Raw genomic sequence first — 19,894 nt, 5'->3', positions numbered from 1 at the left:
ATTGATCATCATCACCGATGCTGTATTGATTCAACTGTTAATTCATCTGGTTGTTTGGGGAAAGATCTCCTGAAAAAAAAATAAAAACAGCAGTTATAACACGTTATTTATTTTGTAATCTATTTAACTCTTAGTAGGTAGATTGATAAAATATTCAGTTTTGACCTAAATCTGTTTCAAGGTACAAGACAGTCTTCAGGTTGCCGTGACCATGAGCTGACCATGCTATGACCACAAAGATAAACAAACGCAAACGTGGAATGACGAACATATTTTTGCAGTTATGAGAGCAAACCGCAGGAGCATTGTACTGACTTGCTTCCTACAAAAGAGCTCTTCACACATAAAGTTGTCTCCATTTTGATGTTTCCCTCTTCCTTTTGAGCAGCACCCAATATGAGCTAAGCATGACTGCTGCCGTTTAATTAAAATGAGGACGTTAATTGACGTAAGATTGCAGGGGTAGAAATGTTCAATACTGCACGAGCAGTGTTGTGTGTGTGTCAAAGGCAGCTTGATATTGGATTGGAACGGATTAAAAGAGAAAGGCTTTTTTTGTTTTTTGATACCTTTATGTTACTTAAGCACTGGAGACATTCAGGGACACCCTCATTTTTGATGATGCAGGGTTTACATGTCGACGTTACAAAAAAACCAACAACAACGAATCAAAAATAAAAATCTCATAGACGTATACATGGGAAGAGAGCTCAGTACGGCCGTTCTGGACTTCCACAGAAGTACGGGAGAGATCCTTCTCCTGGTTGCATTTTTTCGGGCAGCATGAATATGCATGTAGACTGTGTGTGCTGTATATTCTCAGTGCATCGCCACCTGGTGTTTAGTTAGATTTTGTTTTTTTTAATAGAAAGTTTAAGTGTTATAAGGGCATACTAAAGATGTGCTGTGACTACTGCTTGGTAAAGGCTTTATTCTCAGACCGTCCTTGACCACCTCAGGGATGAGGGTTCCGACATGAGTTACAGTGACAGGCTTGTGACAGCAGGAGAGATGGGGACAAGGTTACATAGCCACCCCCCCACCACCACCACTTCCCCCTGATCTGACCCCAGTAAACGTGCCTCATTGCCTGGATCTTATTTACACTCCAGCTCCTCTGTAATAAAAGCTCCATCATGCAGTATTCATAGGGCCTCTTTCTACGTGTCTCAAGTTGGGGCTGTGGGGTAGGGAAACTAGCCCTCTAGATCAGGGCTAACGTGGTACTTTTACACTCCCACGTGGTGTACGGGCCACCTATCTCTCAACCTGACTCCATCACTTGATATGGCTATGATGACTAACCGACATCATACTCTAACTGCCCTTGACTGACTCGGTGAGACAGAAACCTAGATGCAGGCAGACTTCGGACAGGGTGGGAAGCCAAGGTGACGACGTTGAAGAGTTTAGTAAAATTAGCAAATCTAAAAAAAACAACAACAACAAAAAAAAACCATCAGCACCAGCAAAAGTGTCTGGATAGCTCTTCAGATTATATTTTGATCTTGAGCTATGAAGATCAGTTACATAGAAAGCTATGGCCTACTTTTCCAGAGATGCTCCGATTGTGAATTCTGGGCAGGCACCAACGTTAACAACACCTGATCTGAGCAGCATTTATAGAAAAATGATTGCTCAGGGAGGCAGTTAGAAGCAATGACTTTATAAAGTGCAGCTCATCCGTGTGAAAGCGAGGATGTGACTCTCTTTAACGAGCTGAACAAAGGTGTGTTTCTCACTCACAGGGAAATTCTGATGACCATCTTCATTGGAATGACAGTGGCGTTTGTCCAGGAAGTCCTTAGAATTGGCAGCAATATTGTGAATGACTGAAAATGCAGCAGTAGCTTACAAAAAGCTTCCGTAGGCAGCCTTCTCTCCAAGCTGCTATGTGAAATGTGACACCTAGTGGTAAAGTTGTGTATACCAGACTGGTCCGGCGTTCGGTTTAAGCAGCTACAAAGTTTTCACGCCAACGCAAGCATAGCGTGGGATTCAACTTTAACCGCGTTAACTTATACTAAATAGAAAAAAAAAGAAGAAGAAATCCTAATAAATCATAAGACAGATACAAGACACTTAACAATAGCTACTTGAAACAAATAATCATGACAGTATCAAATTGGGGGATAAGTTTATTGTCCCAGCTCGACCGTAAGCAACCTGCACAAAAGGTACCAAAGCTTTGTACAAGTCAACACAATCCTCAAGGTGAGTATGAATACCCTCATGTTCAGTCTGGTTTTGGAGAAGTGAGATAATACATTCCACATTGTTCCAAGAATTATTCACTTCTTTTTTCGTGTGCACAATCAGTTCCAGCACCTTGTGCTCTCAAATTTACAAGCCAACTGCTCACTAAAAGTGCACAATGGGGAAGGCGAGAGCTTAGTCTTGCCTAAATTGTTACAATTCTAAATTATCTGAGCCAAGGATACTAGGTAAACACCAATTTGCCAAAGAGGTTGGGCCCTTCAACATTAAATCTAATCAATGTGGTAACAAAACAAAATCAATTGAGAAAATGGGCTGAGAGACTGAAGGAAAAGCCAGGGGTGTCTAAGTAGATGTCACCACTGTCACGGCAACGCAAATATGCTTGTTTTAATTGCACTGCTAGATTCACGAGTCACTAGAAATAGCCTGTGTGTCCTTGTTATTGTATTTATAAGCCATAGAGTCTGTTAGATTGCTGGACAAGATGGACCTCTGAGAGAGTGTGTAATAAAAAACAAAGGCCGACACTGATGGATGGCCGGGTCAGCGTCTGGCTTTGGAGAGCTGAGGTGTTGGCAACATCCAATTGAGTCTAAATGGCTCTAGGTCATAAATGGGCGAAGAGGTTAAAAGGTGGGGAGCCTTTGGTAGTGCTTTTCACACGTGATAAGCCTAACATGAGCTGGACCAAAGGGTAAAGGCTGACGAGCACAGAGAATTAGTTTCTGAGCAAGTCAGAAACCTGTCCAGTCCAGATTGTGACTTGTTTGTGATACATAACAAACAAGTCACAATAAATAATACATGTTATACATATACACACATGCGTATGTATGTGTGTACATATATACACACACACACACACACACACACACACATATATATATATATACACACACACACATATATATATCACGTATATATATGTGTGTGTATACACACTTATACACACACACGTATATTTATACACACACACATATATGTATATACGTATAATGTGTGTGTATATATATACACATATATATGTGTGTATATACATACACACATATATACATACACATGTATATGTTTATGCATATATGTGTGTGTTTATGTATGTAAAACTTATAGGCTATATGAAGTACATTCAATGTGTTATATATACATACATATATACACATATGTATTATACTTACACACGTATATAAATATATACATATATGTATGTATATATTTATATACACACATGTATATACATATATACATATATGTATTATACATACACACATGTATATAAATATATACATATATGTATTACACATACATACATGTATATAAATATATACATATATATATTATACATACATATAAGTATATGTGTGTATTTATATAAATAAATACATATGTACACACACATATATATACATATATGTGTGTGTATATATAGACAATAATACATTAAATTTACTCTATGCAAAAAAAAATGGTTTGTGACATGTTTTTGATACATACCAAACAAGTCCCAGTAAATTATATGTTTTATATGTATTTTGTTTTTGAGAAACAGCAGCAAAAGCGAGTTTTCCAAAGGAGTGTTTTCCTGTATGAGGCCGTCTCCTCTGCTGTGGTCCAATCACAGCCTTCACCCAACATTCAGCAAATATACTGCAGGGTTGGGGGAGTCCTTGTCGAATGCATGTCCAGAAGATAATAAGGTATTTGACTTTAATGAAAACAGAAGTCTCAGGTTTTCATGTTGATACTTTACCAAGTAGTTCAGTGAATTAAACATATTGGTCTAAAACTAAATGTCATATACTACATAGATATCCTAAAAATCTCAGTTATTCTTGAATGTAACCAAAAATGAACAACCGCAGAATAATAAAACCTCAAGGTAGATTTTTTTCAACTGTATTTTTCTATTCTTGCCTTCCAACCATAAAAATTTCAGTACCAAACATATGGATTTTTTGCTGGGCTAAATTGACTGAGAAGTTGTTGCGTTTGCAATATTGGCCTTCCCCAGTGTAGTGTAACCATTTCTAGTGCCAAACTGATCAGCAATCTCTTTGTCCTACCACTATGAGAGACTGGCCTTTAATGAAACTATCTAAAAGCCATAAAATAGTGAAAAGTGGTTGAAAAGAGGAGAACATAAAAAGATTACGCTGTGGATTTACTAGATAGGAAACATACAGAGTTTGCTGAAGAATACACGAGGCAGACCACTCTGTCAAGTCAAGGTTAGTCTGAGCAGTGATCAATACTTCAATCTCAATAAAACAGCTCAATAGTAGTGGATTGATGGGGAAGAGGAAACAGGGTGGGGCAAAGAAGGATAGAACAGCAGCACAAATGCCAACCTTGTCATAGCGTTAGCAGGGCAGTAATACATCTATCCAGCCAACGAGGATGAGGCTGCTCTATCGTGACAGGTAATGTGCTGTACTATATACCGATTAGGTCAATTGCTGTCATAGCTTTCAGCCTCAAATCAATAACATGTGTGTTTGCAACCTTCAAAGCAGAATAAATAAATGAAGACGCAAACCAGCTTGATAGATGGCGTGCAAAGCAATGAAATAAATGGACAGTTGAAGGAAAAGTGGGGGTGTTGACCAATGGAGAACCCCACTGTACTGTGACAACATGGGAAATGTGTCACTCCTTTTGCTGTGAAACCAGACAATTACAGAGACGCGGCTCCTTAATACCTGCACTGGCATCAGAAATCACTGAATTCACCATTCCCACCATCTCACCTGCATCAGCGGCTAGAGTTTCCGCGTCCTACTGTGCGATGGCCTTGCACCATCTGTACCTCAGTTTGAGAGCTGCTGTTCTCAACGGGCCTGAAAATTCAGACCAAACCTGACATGGCCAGAGTGAAGCCTGAGCTCAGCTTGCCCAAGATCATCATACACAATCATGAGCCCAAGCCTGAACAATTAAAAACACACACACACACACTCGTTCCATGAGCCTTGGCAGCCCCGTTCATTCCCCCATCTTTACACACTGGGGAGTGACAATAAACAACATCAAAATGCGAAAACTCTCTGACAAATTAGTCAAATCAAATCTACTCGCACTAACAACGATGCAAATTTGATGAATTTCCCATTCTAAGCCTAATCTCCAGTGAAAAAGATGAGCTATTTGTCTTTAATCAAAGAGGCGTGCACCACACAGCTGTATGTCTTGATGTGCAGTTGCGGACTGTATGGAGTTCTATTTACTGGAGTAAGACCAAAAGCGCAAAGACGTATAGTCTCAGAAGTTCTTCCCTGCACGTCCTGTATCCATGCACATGACGCTTCAAACTCAGATGTACTTTATTAGTTGTGTGAAAGCCTGAAAAATCTTCCTCATTCGAACAAAAAAGTACAGTTTCTTTCACTGCAAAATATTCACGTTCCATGTGAACAAACTGATTACAAGAACAACAGTTTGGAAAAAATGTGTAGTTGTAAATTAATTAAACACATGCGAAAAATGCATCTAGTGTGTAGAGGCCTGAAGGAGTAGAGTTTCCTCTCTGATCATGTGCAGCATATTCATTAACCGAACCCAACCAGATGACATAAATGGACCCAGCACAATGGGCTTCTTCAGGTCCAACTCTGGTTGAGACTGAGAACTCGAGTGAGAGCCAGCAAATCTTACTTGTAAACTGTGCCTCCATTTCCATGGCCGAGCTGCTCTTGATAGTGGATATCTTGGGCATTTATCTGCAGAGTGACAAACATGAGTGAACAATCATGAGCAAAGACATTTATGGGTGTCTGCACAGGTGAGAGCGAAGACAGAAGGGCAGTTTCAATGGCAACTGTAAAAAACAATCGAGTATACAGGTCACTCCCAAGTTCAGCTGCAAAAAAGAGAGAAATCCAAGGCAGGCGGAGGAGGAGTGGAGATCAATAAAACATTTGCAGTCCAATTTATAAAAAGGACATTGTGCTTGAGTGAGTAGAGAGGAGATATAGAGTTAAATGATGATTTGTTACTGTTGTTATTCCACACCACACTGATAAAAAATGTCAGCCAGGGGTTACAGAAGGCAGTTGCACTAGCATGACAGAGTTTCCTCCTCTGTCCCAGCCAGTTCAGAATGATCCGTTTCTCTGTGAATCCTTCCGTACAGAGTGGTCCAATAATGCAATCGATGGAGTGATATCTCAGCTGGTGAGATCAGCAGTAGAACTATATAGCTCCCACTGGACTTCATTTGTTTTTTGTTTTTTTTTAATGACAGCCAAAATCTTTGACTTGCTTCCAATGAGGAAGGAGAGCATGTAGCTGCACCCTCCTGGAGAAAAGTGCTGCACCCACAGTCTTTTTTTGAATTCTAAATTGTGGCAAATTCTTGTAAAGATGGTGGCCGGCTGAGACAGTGGCCATCATTCTTTCGAAACTTAACCCACTTTTAAGATACCAGGAATATCATTTACCGCGCTGACATTTTGGATTTGTTTCCAGTGATATATTATGGATCTGTACAGTGAATTGCTGCTGTTGCTGTTCTAGAATCCGTTTAGTTATGTACTGATGGAAAAAATGCATACAAATTTGAAATGGGAAATACAGAATTTGCAGGGGAAGTGGAATCTGCAGAAAATCTAAACCGATTTCATGGCGCTGTACACAATAATTCATAGCAGTGACAGTGAGCGAGTGAAAAATGTTTCTGTCCTTTAAATATTCTTATCTATTTAGACCATAAAAATATTAGGGAATGGAAACTGCCCTAGCAGCAGCCCATTTGACACAACACACAGGCTAGAGAGCGGTGTGGCATTCAGTCTAGATACTCATACCAGATACTGGCCTCTGAGGCCTTTATTTAAAGAAGCACTTTTGTACAGCCAGAAGGAATCTCAACACCCCACCCCCTGTTCACTTCAACTGATTTGTTAACATGGTGTGTGTGTGTGTGTGTGTGTGTGTGTGGGGGGGGGGGGGGTAAAGAGCATGAAAAAGAGATGGATGAATGAACGGAGAAGAAGGAAGAGGGAAGAGAACAGTTCTATTAATTCACTGTGTTACAGCAGAAACCTGAGAGGCAGCTGGATTAATTGTCTCCTTGACACTCTAACCAGAGTCTGTGTGTGTGTGTGTGTGTATGTGTATGTGTGTGTGTGAGTGTGTGTGTGAACAGAGACAAGAGTCTGATCCTTGTATCAAGCCTGCTACCTAACTCCTAGAGTATACAGCAGAGACAAACTAACGATACACAGTGTATAACTTGCTCACAGACAGCATCACATAAAGCCAACAGCAGCACGGCGGCCAACCACAGGTGACAACGTGCTGTAGTCAGTGGAAACGAGGTGTGAAAGCAGGGGCAGCCGAATGATAACAGGAGTTGAATTCTACTTAAAGCAAAACAAAGGCTCACCTGTCCATTTGTCAGGATCCTCTTCAGTTCAGCGGATGACTTCTTTAAGCTGGAGATGGAAGAGCACAGTTGCACTGACGTAAGCACCAAAGACATCTTTCTACTCATCTATCAACTGATCCAGGTAGGGTAACACGCTCCCCCGGGCTCACCTGTTGTTGGTCATAGGGTCTGAGACAGCAGGAGTGCAGTCGTTGGCTAGGTTAGGTCTTGTATTAACCTGAGGGAGTGCCCATACACACACACACACACACACACACACACACACACACACACACACACACTGGTCAAGGCCAATAGACAGACAGGCAGACAGACAGGCATATGGCCAGACCCCCTGATGAACAAGATTAAAATACAAGCCCTCAGTTCAGCCTGGAGGTTAATGGACTTTTGTGGCAGAGGAGCGAGGCCGGCAATAAGAAAGACAGAAGCATCCAAATGGAGAGAAATGGCTGACAAACTGCAGGACGACAGCGAGAGGAGACCTACCGCTTATTTGCAGGCAAATACGTTTAAGTGGATAAACTAGAGAAAGTAAAATAGAAAAAGGGGGTCGTAGAAGGCTGGAGGAAAATTAAGTTGAGACATTGAAAATTTCATATCTCACTAGGGACATCTATTCATCTCTATCCATGTTTACTAGAAAGGCCACTACGCTCAACCCAGATATTGAACACAAAAGAAGAGATGGAACCCTGTGAAGGGGATACTAAAAATAAATCATTTAATTGAGGTCAAAAGGCCGGTGGTGTTGGGTCCACTAAGGCACAGGGATTCTCTCTTTAATTAGTGCCCAAGAAGACCTAATTTATACAGCACACACGACTCCCCTTAGCCAATTACTTTCATATTAAAAGAGGAGAAAAGAGGGGAAAGATTATCAAAGGACTGAAGGTTTTTTGGAAAATATCATCTTCTCAAGACAGACCTTTGACCTAGAGAAACTGAAACAGCTCAGAGGATGTTGTCAGAGCCCCTCGGAGGATACAGTAAATAAAGCCTTTTTCAAGATGGGGGGTATTTTATTATTGAAATGGAGATGATGATATAGATCATCTGGAGGAAAAGAGCAGATGTCAAGTCATTTAACCGATACTAATTAGCAATGAGTTTCAACAGCAGCATGTGCAGGTCTGGGGAAGGCTATTGATGAATGGGGAAAGAGGGACCTGTGATGAAAATTTTGTGGATAAACAACAACACAACTTACTTCAGTTTTATTCCCATGATAAAGAATGAGCAAGTAATAATGCTTTGTCTGGTTCAGGGCTACCACAGAACACATCCAAAAAAACCAAAGCAAAATAGGGGGATCGAGATGTGAAGAGAATACGGCGGTTACACATCTCCAAACATAAACATAAATGAGGGGAGCAAGGGAATGAGTGAAAGAAAGGAGAGCCTTGACTGCAATTGACATTTCAATAAGTGGAACACAGTGTTACCAATCCATTCACTTCAACCCCCTCCTCATTCTTGGTGTAAGGCAGCTGAAACAATTATTGAGATAGGTACCTTCAGGCCATGTATGTTCCGAATCCCCGGAGTCTTGCCGGCTGAAACAGTAATTGACTAGATTGAAGAACATATCACTGGGCCATTTACAAATGTGTTGAAAAGGGAATCAGTTTTTTTTTTTTTTTTTTTTTATAAAGACAAAAAAACAGAAATGAAATGAAATGAGGGTTTCTGTGAAATTAGTTGAAGAGACAAGAGAGTGATTGAGATGTTGGTCTCATGAGACAGCTGGTGGTGGTGGGTGGTGGTGGGTGGTGGGGGAGGTTGAGTCAGAAAATCGAGTGAGATGGAAAAAGGAAGGGAAAGTAAAAATAAAAAAAACGCCCATTGGTAGAAAGAAGGAGCATTGAACAGGCTCATTACAGTTTTACACAGGGCCCTAGTTAGTGATTTTGAACAGGAACTACAACGCCAGAGATCTGAGAAAAACTTTGCTTGAAGTCTCAATGTGCTTGGGACAAAAACAATCAGAGGTTTACGTCCCACCATTGAATTTCAATGTTGTCCAAAGTGTAAATTCTAACAACTTAATTCTTCCATTTTCTCAAAACATTACTAAATAGTTTCTGTTAGGGTAAAGGTGAGGTATCTGTACACCGATTGAATATTTGTGTCCCGTAGTCTACGCATTAATTACAAAAACATAGAGCCTTGGAGCATCTGCATTTATGATCAATGGTAACATGTCACTCTGTACCTCGTGGAAATATCTGCAGAGGGTCCGGCAGCTGTCCATTCATGCGTTGCTCATTCATTGTGCTGCAGTACTGAAGGGGAGAAAGTCATGCATAGTTAACATAAAGGGGTACCTGAAAATGTACAGCTAGGCACACAACATTTGAAATCTGTAAAAGAATGTTAATTTGACGAAACACACCATCCATCAGAACGACACAAAAATGCTGATAAATTTGTAACATCAGAATTGATCCAGATTGTTCCCAAAGATGTGAGCATGTTGTGCTGAAATCTGTTGCCGATGAGGACCAATGCCCTGTGGGCTTGTTCTGAAGGAGTGTAGCATTAACCCTGTTCTCCTCCAGGTCAGCGGCTCACCAAACACTCATATCCTACAGGACCAACACGTGTACACACACTCAGCAGCGTCTCACACGTGTGCCAAGCCAATGCAATAATTGATGTTTCAGTTAACCAAACCATCTGTTAAACTGTGAGTGTGTGTTGCTGTGAACATGTTTGTGTGTGTGTATGTGTGTGCGAACAAGTGCATTTGTGTCTCCTCCCCTTTAGAGGCTTCAAATCAACAAAAATGACCAGGGTGACATTTAAACAGATAAAGCTGGACATTTGTGAAGACCTACACGTGCCCATTGTGTGTAAAATCATCTAAAAGCCAGTATGAACGACCAAGTCATTACAGAGATATGTAAATGTGCTCGCTCATTGTGGGGGAAGGAAGGAGGGAGGACGATGTGACCAGCTTGGATGGGAATGGATCAGAATGGCTACCCAAGTGGCACAGCTGTTATTAAAAGGCCTATTTATCACTGTCAGATCCCTCCTCGCTTCTAGCCCTCTGCTTCTGCCCTCCAGCGTTCTCACTAGTCCACATCTGAACAATGGGCCCAATACCAAAAATGTGTTGTATTTGTTGGGGGTGGAGGGGGGACTGGCTTCACGTACCTTTAATTTTCCGCTCAGCTAGCTTATTGATTAAGGCTGCAATTACCACCTAATCTGTAGTAGGTGTGTTATTAAAAGACATTCTCCATTGTTGGCCAATAACTAAACTGTGTCCGATCCCAAATACCATCGCTCAGCCTTGAGGGACAAGTGGCAGAGCAAGAGCAGTGAGAGGGTCTCATCATCATTAGCAGGCGAAGGGGCGAGGGGAGTGGGAGTGGTGGAATTAGAGCCACTACCTCCAGGGGGAGCTGAGTGAGGAACGGATGAGGTCACATGTTTTTTTAGCACCTGACACAGGCCAGTCTTTAACTTTGAACAGGGATGTCTGTCTTTCAAGGTGTCGAACAATGATTAGACATGCCCGCAAGATGAGCGGGTCTCACCGGGGCATGTCGCAATCAATGTTCTCAGTGATGGGGGACACTTTTCACAATAAATGCCCTCTGCAGACGTATGTTAATTAAGTGCTGAATTTGAACATTAATTTTGTTCAGCAATAAGAGGCATGATTTTTCTTGCCAGGCAACGTTAAAGGGGATGCCTTGACTTATCCAAAAAAGAAAAAAAAAGCACTGCGTAATAATAGCATAGTTAAAAGTCTGATTAGAACTCATTATCACAGACATACACACATAGCAACCATGAGAGACTCTAATGAATTATTCCACCTTTCACCTAACATGCTGTTCCCTTTTATTCCCATTAATTTCATATAATGGCTGTCTGCTCACCTGGAATTAACAACACAGAAGCAAAAATCCAACTGAATCCCAGCGGAGGCCAAATGGCAACCGCAGCAAACACAGAACGAGAGAAAAAAAAAAAGAATCAACTAAACACAAATTCAAATGACTGGTGAAATGCATTCCACTTGCATAAGACATCTAAAGAACCCAGCTAGTGTAAATGATATTTTAGTGAGCCCAGTACTTTCCTGGTGATCAGCAGCTTTTTTTGTACATTTGACTGTCCCATGAGGAGTAGAAAACCATTACAGTGCTACTGGATTTGCGTGGCAAATATTTGTCGAACGTGGCTTTGCAAATCTGTGGACGAAGCAGCGCAGTGTTGGGGATGATATGTTGACTGAGGTGCAGTTTGGGGTCATAAATTCATCTTCTATTGCAACACAGAAGATCATCTGGAGTGAAGAACAAGCCTCTCGAAGAAATGAAGTAAAAGAATAGAGTGTGAGCGGAAGTCTTTGGGATAAGTACTCATTCTAGTCCATGTTGTCAAAAACAAATACGCAATACATGGCACAGGTGCATATTAAGGTTAAAAGGTTGTGTGAATTCATATGTTTATGTCACATTTAATTAACCTATACTGATAATTTATCTTTACTTTTGCAGAAATATAGCTTGAATAAAAATCAACACACTAATAGTTCAGTCTGAATTCATATTTTTAAATCCTATAACAACTTTTCATATTCAACACATCTTTGGATGTTTTATTCTTTACTATAGATGGGTTTTTTTTATTTTACATAAGCTGCATTTGTCCACCCAACAAAAATGCATTCTGCCACTTTTTCCAGTCTGACCATCATAGTTAAAGATAAGTCGGTATTTTAAACTTGTGCTTCCATAGAGAAGGTTTGCATCATTAAGTATTCAAAATAATAGGCAATGGCTACCATGATGAGCATGCTGCCACCTAAAAAAGAAAAGCAACCATAACCCGAATGTTGTGCTGTGTGGGAAATAATAATAATAAAAAACAAAATATCTCCATTTATCTGCCACATGACTCAGATCTGCTGCCAAATTTGATGGGTGTCTTTTTGGCTGATGTTCTGCCCCTTCAAAAGAATGTCATGACAACTGGCCAGGTGGAGTTTGAATCACCCTGCTGACAGACAGCGCTGAAGAACCAGAAACTCCTCCTTGTCAGAGGTACCATGACTGCAACATGATCTTTCTCACTAACATCTAGGAAGCCACTGTAAACTTACTCATGCAGAAATATTCACATTCCAACACCAAGACCACTCACATTCAAACAGGACAAGAGCAGAATCCCTCATGTGAATGATCCATTCAGGGAAACAAATGGTGGTGGAGGTCAATACTTTTCCTTTCCTGTTTTAAAACGCTCATCTGCACAACAGCTGTTTTTCCCATAATCACCCTGCAACCCTGTGCTACCTAATGATTAAAAAGCAACCAGAAGTGATGCATGATAAAAATGGACAGAAAACAAGGAGTGTGAATTGCGCCTTTGGCTCCAGCAGCATCATTGTAAGCTGATGGGGGGTAAAAGACATCCACAGATGAAAGTAGATTTTGAACAATTCTGCAGCCCAGGGGGCCCATTCTTTAATGAGGCAAAACTTTAAGTACTGAATAATAAATAATAAAAATTGACAGTCATTTAGCTTTCAGTGTACCTCGTAGAGCAACCATTACACATCATTACTCTTACTGTCCATGGCATGAACAGTAACTATGGTGGAACAGCAAAATGTACTGCACTAAGCGGGGGACCGAATGGGTAGTGTGCACTTTTGTGTGTGCATGAGAGTAGCTACAAACAACTAGCAAGCCTGACAGTCACGTTCGGTTGATAAAACTGGGTACAGCTTTTAGTTTCAACAAAAGCAGGCCGGTTGCATTGAGTCCATGCACTTATAATGTAGAGCCTCCTGTTTGAGTGTGTTTCTGCAGGGTTCCACATATCGGACCAGGTTTGTGTGGTCATTCTGAAAACGAATCTCTGACCACGGAAGTAGAGCAGGCTACCGTTCAAAGATTTGATACCAATGGCTATACATTGACTTTTGACATTTTTCGCGCTTTTACGCACAAATAAGCATTTGAACCCATAAAATGCAGTTAAATAACTTGAAAAATAAACCTTTGCACGGTCATGCTATGCTACCACATGCTACGTTTGGTCATTTTAGTATGTTCATAGCAAGTCACCACGAACTGGTTAGTAATCACACTGAGGTTGTGTCAAACATGCCAGGGGACGACAAAAAAAGCAGGTGGACGCGTCACGTTTGTGCTTGTTTATCCATGTTCAACAGCTGGTTTGATAAATGCTTTTTCACTTTTTCTTTGTGAAGCTTTTTTTTTAACTTTATTTTTATCAAATTTACTACTCCTTCGAACCGGAATTTGTCACAGAACGTTCTAACACATTTTGGTCCTTTGTAGTATTGATGTGACTGGGCTGTTGCCAAAAATACTGATCTCTGGACCAGTCCCACATGGAAGATGACAACTGCTGGCTTCAGAATCAGGTCACAGTTTTGGCTCACACCCCTGAGCATCACGAGCTCCACGTTGGTGGGAGTGGACACTATCATGCTGGGCCTCACAGACACAGGATTTTTAAGCCCGGTACTGATTTTAGAACCAGAAAAAACAAAACCAAAAACCCACAGATTTTTGTGTTGGACTGAAAACGGACCTTTCCTATGTTCATCGTGCACCAATTTGGTACTGATATGAGTATGTAACGGTAGAGAGCTAATTTCTGAAACAAATAACTCAGTGAATTAAAAAATATTTAACATTGTCACACATGATCATTTCAATAAAGACCAAAAAAAACAATTAGCTACATAAACCTTTAAGAGCTGCCTGACTGCTCTCTGATGGACACAGTAGATTACAACACGGTAAAATCACCAGCACTGTTTTCTGAATTTTATGGTGTGTTAAAAAGTTTTTTTGTTTTGTTTGTTTTTTAATGTTGGCACATATCAGGGAACATATATGCCAATTCAATATAGCAGTGATCGGCCCATAATAGGATCAATAGTGGCTGATATATAAGCCCTGCTATCATGTTCCTTGGGGTGCAGATCATGGACAGACTTTTTTAGTCCTTCAACCTTGTTCAGATTTTCAAACAGATTCAGCAAAGACTGCACTTCTTAGGAAACTGAACACACACACACACACACACACACACACACACACACACACACACACACACACACACACACACACACACAACTAAAACTCTCCCAACCTTTACCTGAGGCACATTTGACTATGTGCTGAGATACTGCGTCACTACTTGGTACTCTGCTGCAATAACAGTCAAACTCCATCTCAGCAGAGGGTAGTCAGGGGACCTGAGAGTTCCACCAGAGTCTGCTTACCCTCTGTTCAGCAGCTTCACCAGAGTTGATGCCTCCACTGTGCACTGACCCTTCACACCCACTTCACCAGGTCTTCTCCATTATTCCAGGTTCCACATCATTAAAGCCCGAATAACATGACTGTTAAACAGCCAGTCTTATATCTGATAGATTTTTGCTGGTTGTAGCGAAACTGAGCATTTCTTGATTTCTTGACAGCTTAACAGGACACTTGTCATTTTATACTGATTTTCTTTTTACATATATACAGTATATATACAGTGTGTGTGTATATATATATATATATATATATATATATATATATATATATTACATTCCAATTTCCAGTTATATGCTGATGATACCATCTTATATTCAAAGGGCCTTTCTCTCCACGCTGCACAGCCACACTACAACTCAGTCTCACCTCTGTTGAGCGGTACTTCCATAGCCTTCATCTTCTCCTCAACACCAAGACAACCAAATGCATTATTTCTGACTAGAAATGTGATTCCAGCACTGCCACTAAAATCCTCTGTGCTGATGGCTCCGAACTGAAGTTTGTGACCTGCCACAAATACCTTGGCCTCTGGTTGGACTTATTCCTCTCCTTCACCACCCACACCAAGCACCTGCAGTCAAAAGTCAAAGCTGGCCTGAGCTCCTAGACCAGTACAAGGCCTCCATCACCTGTTCAGCCACACAGACTTGTGAAAATGACCACCCTGCCCATATTTGACGTTGGTGACACCATCTACAGGATGGCATCTCAATCCTCCCTCAGAAAATTGGGCACTCGCCATCATTCCACCATCCGTTTTGCCAAAGGCGCACCATTCACTACCCACGACTGCGACCTATATAACCTAGTAGACTGGACATCACTCCGCACCAGACAGCTCCACCACTGGCTTCAGCTCTGTCACACAACCATACTTGGTATGACACCTCTCGAACTCTCTTCCCTTCTGCACCTCTCCCACTCTGCCCTCAACCTAAGGTCCAGCAAACTCATGAAACTCTCCATCCTCAAAGCTCACACCATCTTTGGATACAGCGCTTTCTGGTTTGCTGCAGCTAACGACTGGAATACTTTACAAAACACCCTCAAACCTGCAACAAATTACAGTTGACCCTTGCACCTGTTGAAGAGGCCTATTTGTCACACCCTGATGTTTTTACTGTTTTATTGTGATGTATTTATTTATTAACTGTTTGTTATTCTGTGATTCATATTTGTTTTCACTTTTGGCACTCCCTTCCCCCTCCCCCCTCAAAGACCTTTTGCTCTTTGGTTCAGGCTGCACCTGTAAATAAGAATTTGTTCTTAATTGGTTGCCAAGGTAAATAAAGGCTAAATTAAAAAAATACACACACACACACACACACACACACACACACACACACACACACACACACACACACACATATATATATATATATATATATATATACATACATATATATACATATATATACACACACATATATATATATACATATATATACACACATATATACATATATACACATATATATGTGCGTATATATACGTATATACACATATATACGTATATACACGTATATATACACATATATACACATATACACGTATATATACATATATACGTATATACGTATATACATATATATGTATATACACGTATATACACATATATACGTATATACGTATATACATATATATGTATATACACGTATATATACATATATATGTATATACACGTATATATACATATACATACACACACACATATATATATATATATATATATATATATATATATATATAAATATAAAAACTCTTTCAACTCTTTCTCACCTCTATCACAACCAAACATCCTCTCACTCTGCAATGTTAAATGACAACTAACATCATTTGATCCTCTAATTCGGATGCGAGCTTTAACAGCAAATGCTCAGAATGTTTTTTTTTAAGTATATGTCTGATAAAAGGAGATGGGAACAGGGCACTTAAAACCATGTCTTGGTTCCTCCATGAAATCAAACTCATAATATTTATAAAGACTGACATTAAAAGCTTTTAAATCTGCCCCGCATTTATTTTCTATTCTTAAACCCTGGCTGTGAAATGAAAAAGATTATCTTTAAAGATTCCAAAAGAACCCAACAACAACAACAACAACAACAGCTTCTCTCTTTTAATAAATGTACTGAAGTACTTGTTCCACAGCATCTTCATAAAAAAAAAAAAATTTTAAGTCTGTCTGCCTCTGAACAGGACAACTCAAAATGTTTTGGATGGATTTTAATGAAAGTCATCGGGATGTTACAACCTTGAAGTTGAGAACCAATTCATTAGGTTTGGTTACTCATCCAGAACCAGGTCAAGTGACATCAGCCTGTTGATTTGAGGAGGCAGAGCAATTGACATTCAATAAAGTACTCACATATGACAACATGGCTTTGAGTTCTTCATCACTTCTCACAGTGATTCTGTCACCGACCTCATCTTCATCTGAAAAACAAGGATGTCATTTACAGTAGGACTTTGAATTATTTTAAACCTTAACTATATATATATATACGGCATATATACACAAATATAAAATGTGTGTGTGGAGGCTCACACAACAGATGAGCAGACTATAGAAACTTACATTCGAAGGCAGTGACTGTGGCTTCGGGCATGACATCTCTGATAGCGACCTGAAATGTTCACCAGAGGAAAACTGTTTTGGAAAGAGAAACTGGCAGTGCGTCCATGTTCAGTTACAGGAGAGGAAATAAGCAGGGACGACATGGATTCTGTTCAGAAGACCACTAAAAAACGACGGCGCTGTACAACCGCTTCAAACACAGACACGATCTTAATCTACCGTGTGTGTATGGTTTTACTGCAAAGCCCCCGTCCAGGGGAGTAATGAGTGACAGCTAACGAGCTGTGTAGCATGATGAGGACTCACCAGCAAGTCACTGAAGTTCAGTAGCGATGGACAGTCGACAGACGAGTCCATGTCTCCTAACGGCGTTTTTATCCGGATCACTATTCCCTCGGTGTCCATTATGTAGAGGTTATTCAAGTACAACATGAGCAAAAGAAGAAGAAGCAAGCTTCCTAACAACTCCTGTCGAAGCTAACGAGCTAATTTCCTGCCTGCAGTGGTTAGCTAACACATGCTAGCATCCCGTTCAGTCCACACATTTGTGTCAAGTGATGCGCAGATTTGAATCACCGAACTCAGTCACGTCTCAACTGTGTGACAAGTTTAGCTTCTGCCGTAAGCTACTATTTGTAAAGTTTTTAGTTTTTGTATTTTTTAGCATTGTCTGAGGAGTGTAGCAATGAATTAGTTTTGAAGAAATCACAACTGTTCCTGGGAACTGCGACTTCTAATCAACATCCGGGTCTGAGCTTTTCAAATTAAAAGACTCGTATCCATTTAACATTGTACACTTTGAAATTAAGAAAGATCAAAAGCTTCAGTTGCTCGTCATTAAGGTGGCTCTAACGTATGTATGTTGGATATCTGAGTGACTGTTTTCATGAGATGTGCTTCAGCAAAACATTGTTAGAACTTAGTTATTCTATTATGTGGGATTTTATTTGAGCAACTATTATTTTAAGAATTGAATTACCACTGTTATTCATTTCCATGTAATTTATTAGAATGTAAATATGTATAATGAATAATGTGAGTGACTGTGTTTGTGTGCTTGTGTGTGTTTGTTTGTGTGTGTGTGTGTGTGTGTGTGTGTGTGTGTGTGTGTGTGTGCGTGCATGCATGTGTGCATGTGTACACAAGAAAGTGGTAAATAGATGGAGAAAAGCAGTTTAACCTGTTTATTATGTGATTCATAAATATGTTCTATAAGGATATTCAATATTAACAATTAGGCTTCATATTAATTGTCTGTGGCAGCACAGTGGTGCAGTGGTCAGCACTGTGGCCTCACAGCAAGAAGGTTCCTGGTTCCAGTCCTGGCTCCAGCACAGGATCTTTCTGTGTGGAGTCTGCATGTTCTCCCTGTTCCTGTGTGGGTTCTCTCTGGTACTCCAGCTTCCTCCCACAGTCCAAAGACATCAAGAGGGGACGAGGCTGATTGATACTCTAAATTGACAGTAGGTGTGACTGTAAGTGTGAATGGTTGTCTGTCTCTATGTGTTGGCCCTGTGATGGACTGGTGACCTGTCCAGGGTGAACCCTGCCTCTCGCCTGAAGGCTGCTGGGATAGGCTCCAGCCCCCACGACCCTTAACAGGAGTAAGAGGTAGAAAATGGATGGATGGATGGATGGGTGGATGGATGGGTAAATTTTCTGGCAAAATGCTGCCTACACAAAACCCATCACTCATAATCCTACGATATCTATAATGTACATGATAATAGAATCTCTGACTGGTGTCATTATGCATAAATAATATTTTCTTCTTGACATATACGAGTATATTACGAGTAAAAATACTTCCTTCCCAGTATTTCAAATATACTGTAATAAGAAGTGCAACATGTCTAGCCACATCAAGAGGACACAGAACGAGCCTCGACAGGTTGGTACCGTTGAACGCAGGTCAAAGACAGCAGCTCTGGGAGGGAAGACTCCACTTTGCCCAGATATCAGAGTCTGGTTCTGTCGGAGCTGCTGAGTGGGCAGACAAACTGATTCAGCGCCTCAATCAATCATAAGGCCGTAATCAACGACGGTTTGTGTCAATTACCCCTTTGTTTGTAATTAAGGTATTTGCTAATGATTTATGCCGAGTGGAAACCTGGAAGTACTAATGTTGTCTTACTTTAGAGTCAAGGAAGTTAGAGCCTGGAGGACATGGGTGAGAAGTTAAATACTCCTCTGCACTTGTACTTTTTATAAAGATGCTCGCCTTGTATTGTTGTCACATTTATTTTTTTGATATTGTCAAAATGTCGCGCGCATCTGTGAAAGCCAGGACCATTTATCTCAGTCAGATCCTGAGTAAACCTATCATCTAAAGTCAGTTTTTAAAAGAATATTCAGCTATTATCATCTATCATGCCCTCTGTGCAC

At 40.4% G+C, this 19,894-nt stretch overlaps 1 protein-coding gene across 4 annotated transcripts in view; it reads right to left on the bottom strand.

Annotated features, from left to right (window-relative positions):
- The window catches only part of map2k5 (mitogen-activated protein kinase kinase 5), a 61,186-nt gene extending 42,952 nt beyond the window's left edge, over positions 1 to 18,234 (bottom strand). For all 4 annotated transcript variants that reach the window (XM_086226153.1, XM_086226145.1, XM_086226163.1 and 1 more), the window contains exons 1-8: positions 17,816 to 18,234; positions 17,510 to 17,558; positions 17,300 to 17,367; positions 9,819 to 9,888; positions 9,119 to 9,159; positions 7,753 to 7,820; positions 7,601 to 7,649; positions 5,869 to 5,933 (exon numbers count right to left, since the gene is read on the bottom strand). In XM_086226153.1, coding sequence (XP_086082279.1) covers positions 5,869 to 5,933; positions 7,601 to 7,649; positions 7,753 to 7,820; positions 9,119 to 9,159; positions 9,819 to 9,888; positions 17,300 to 17,367; positions 17,510 to 17,558; positions 17,816 to 17,941 — 536 coding nt within the window. In that variant the 5' untranslated portion in view covers positions 17,942 to 18,234. The remainder of the gene's footprint in view (positions 1 to 5,868; positions 5,934 to 7,600; positions 7,650 to 7,752; positions 7,821 to 9,118; positions 9,160 to 9,818; positions 9,889 to 17,299; positions 17,368 to 17,509; positions 17,559 to 17,815) is intronic.
- Between the last annotated feature and the right edge of the window lie 1,660 nt (positions 18,235 to 19,894).

The sequence above is a fragment of the Aulostomus chinensis genome, chromosome 2 (assembly GCF_037954235.1).
Source record: "Aulostomus chinensis isolate RoL2024-O1b breed Wild chromosome 2, RoL_Achi_v1.0, whole genome shotgun sequence".
In the NCBI taxonomy this organism is placed as follows: Eukaryota; Metazoa; Chordata; class Actinopteri; order Syngnathiformes; family Aulostomidae; genus Aulostomus; species Aulostomus chinensis.
Note: the sequence above shows the minus strand (reverse complement) of the source record. Positions and strands in the feature narration are given on the sequence as shown.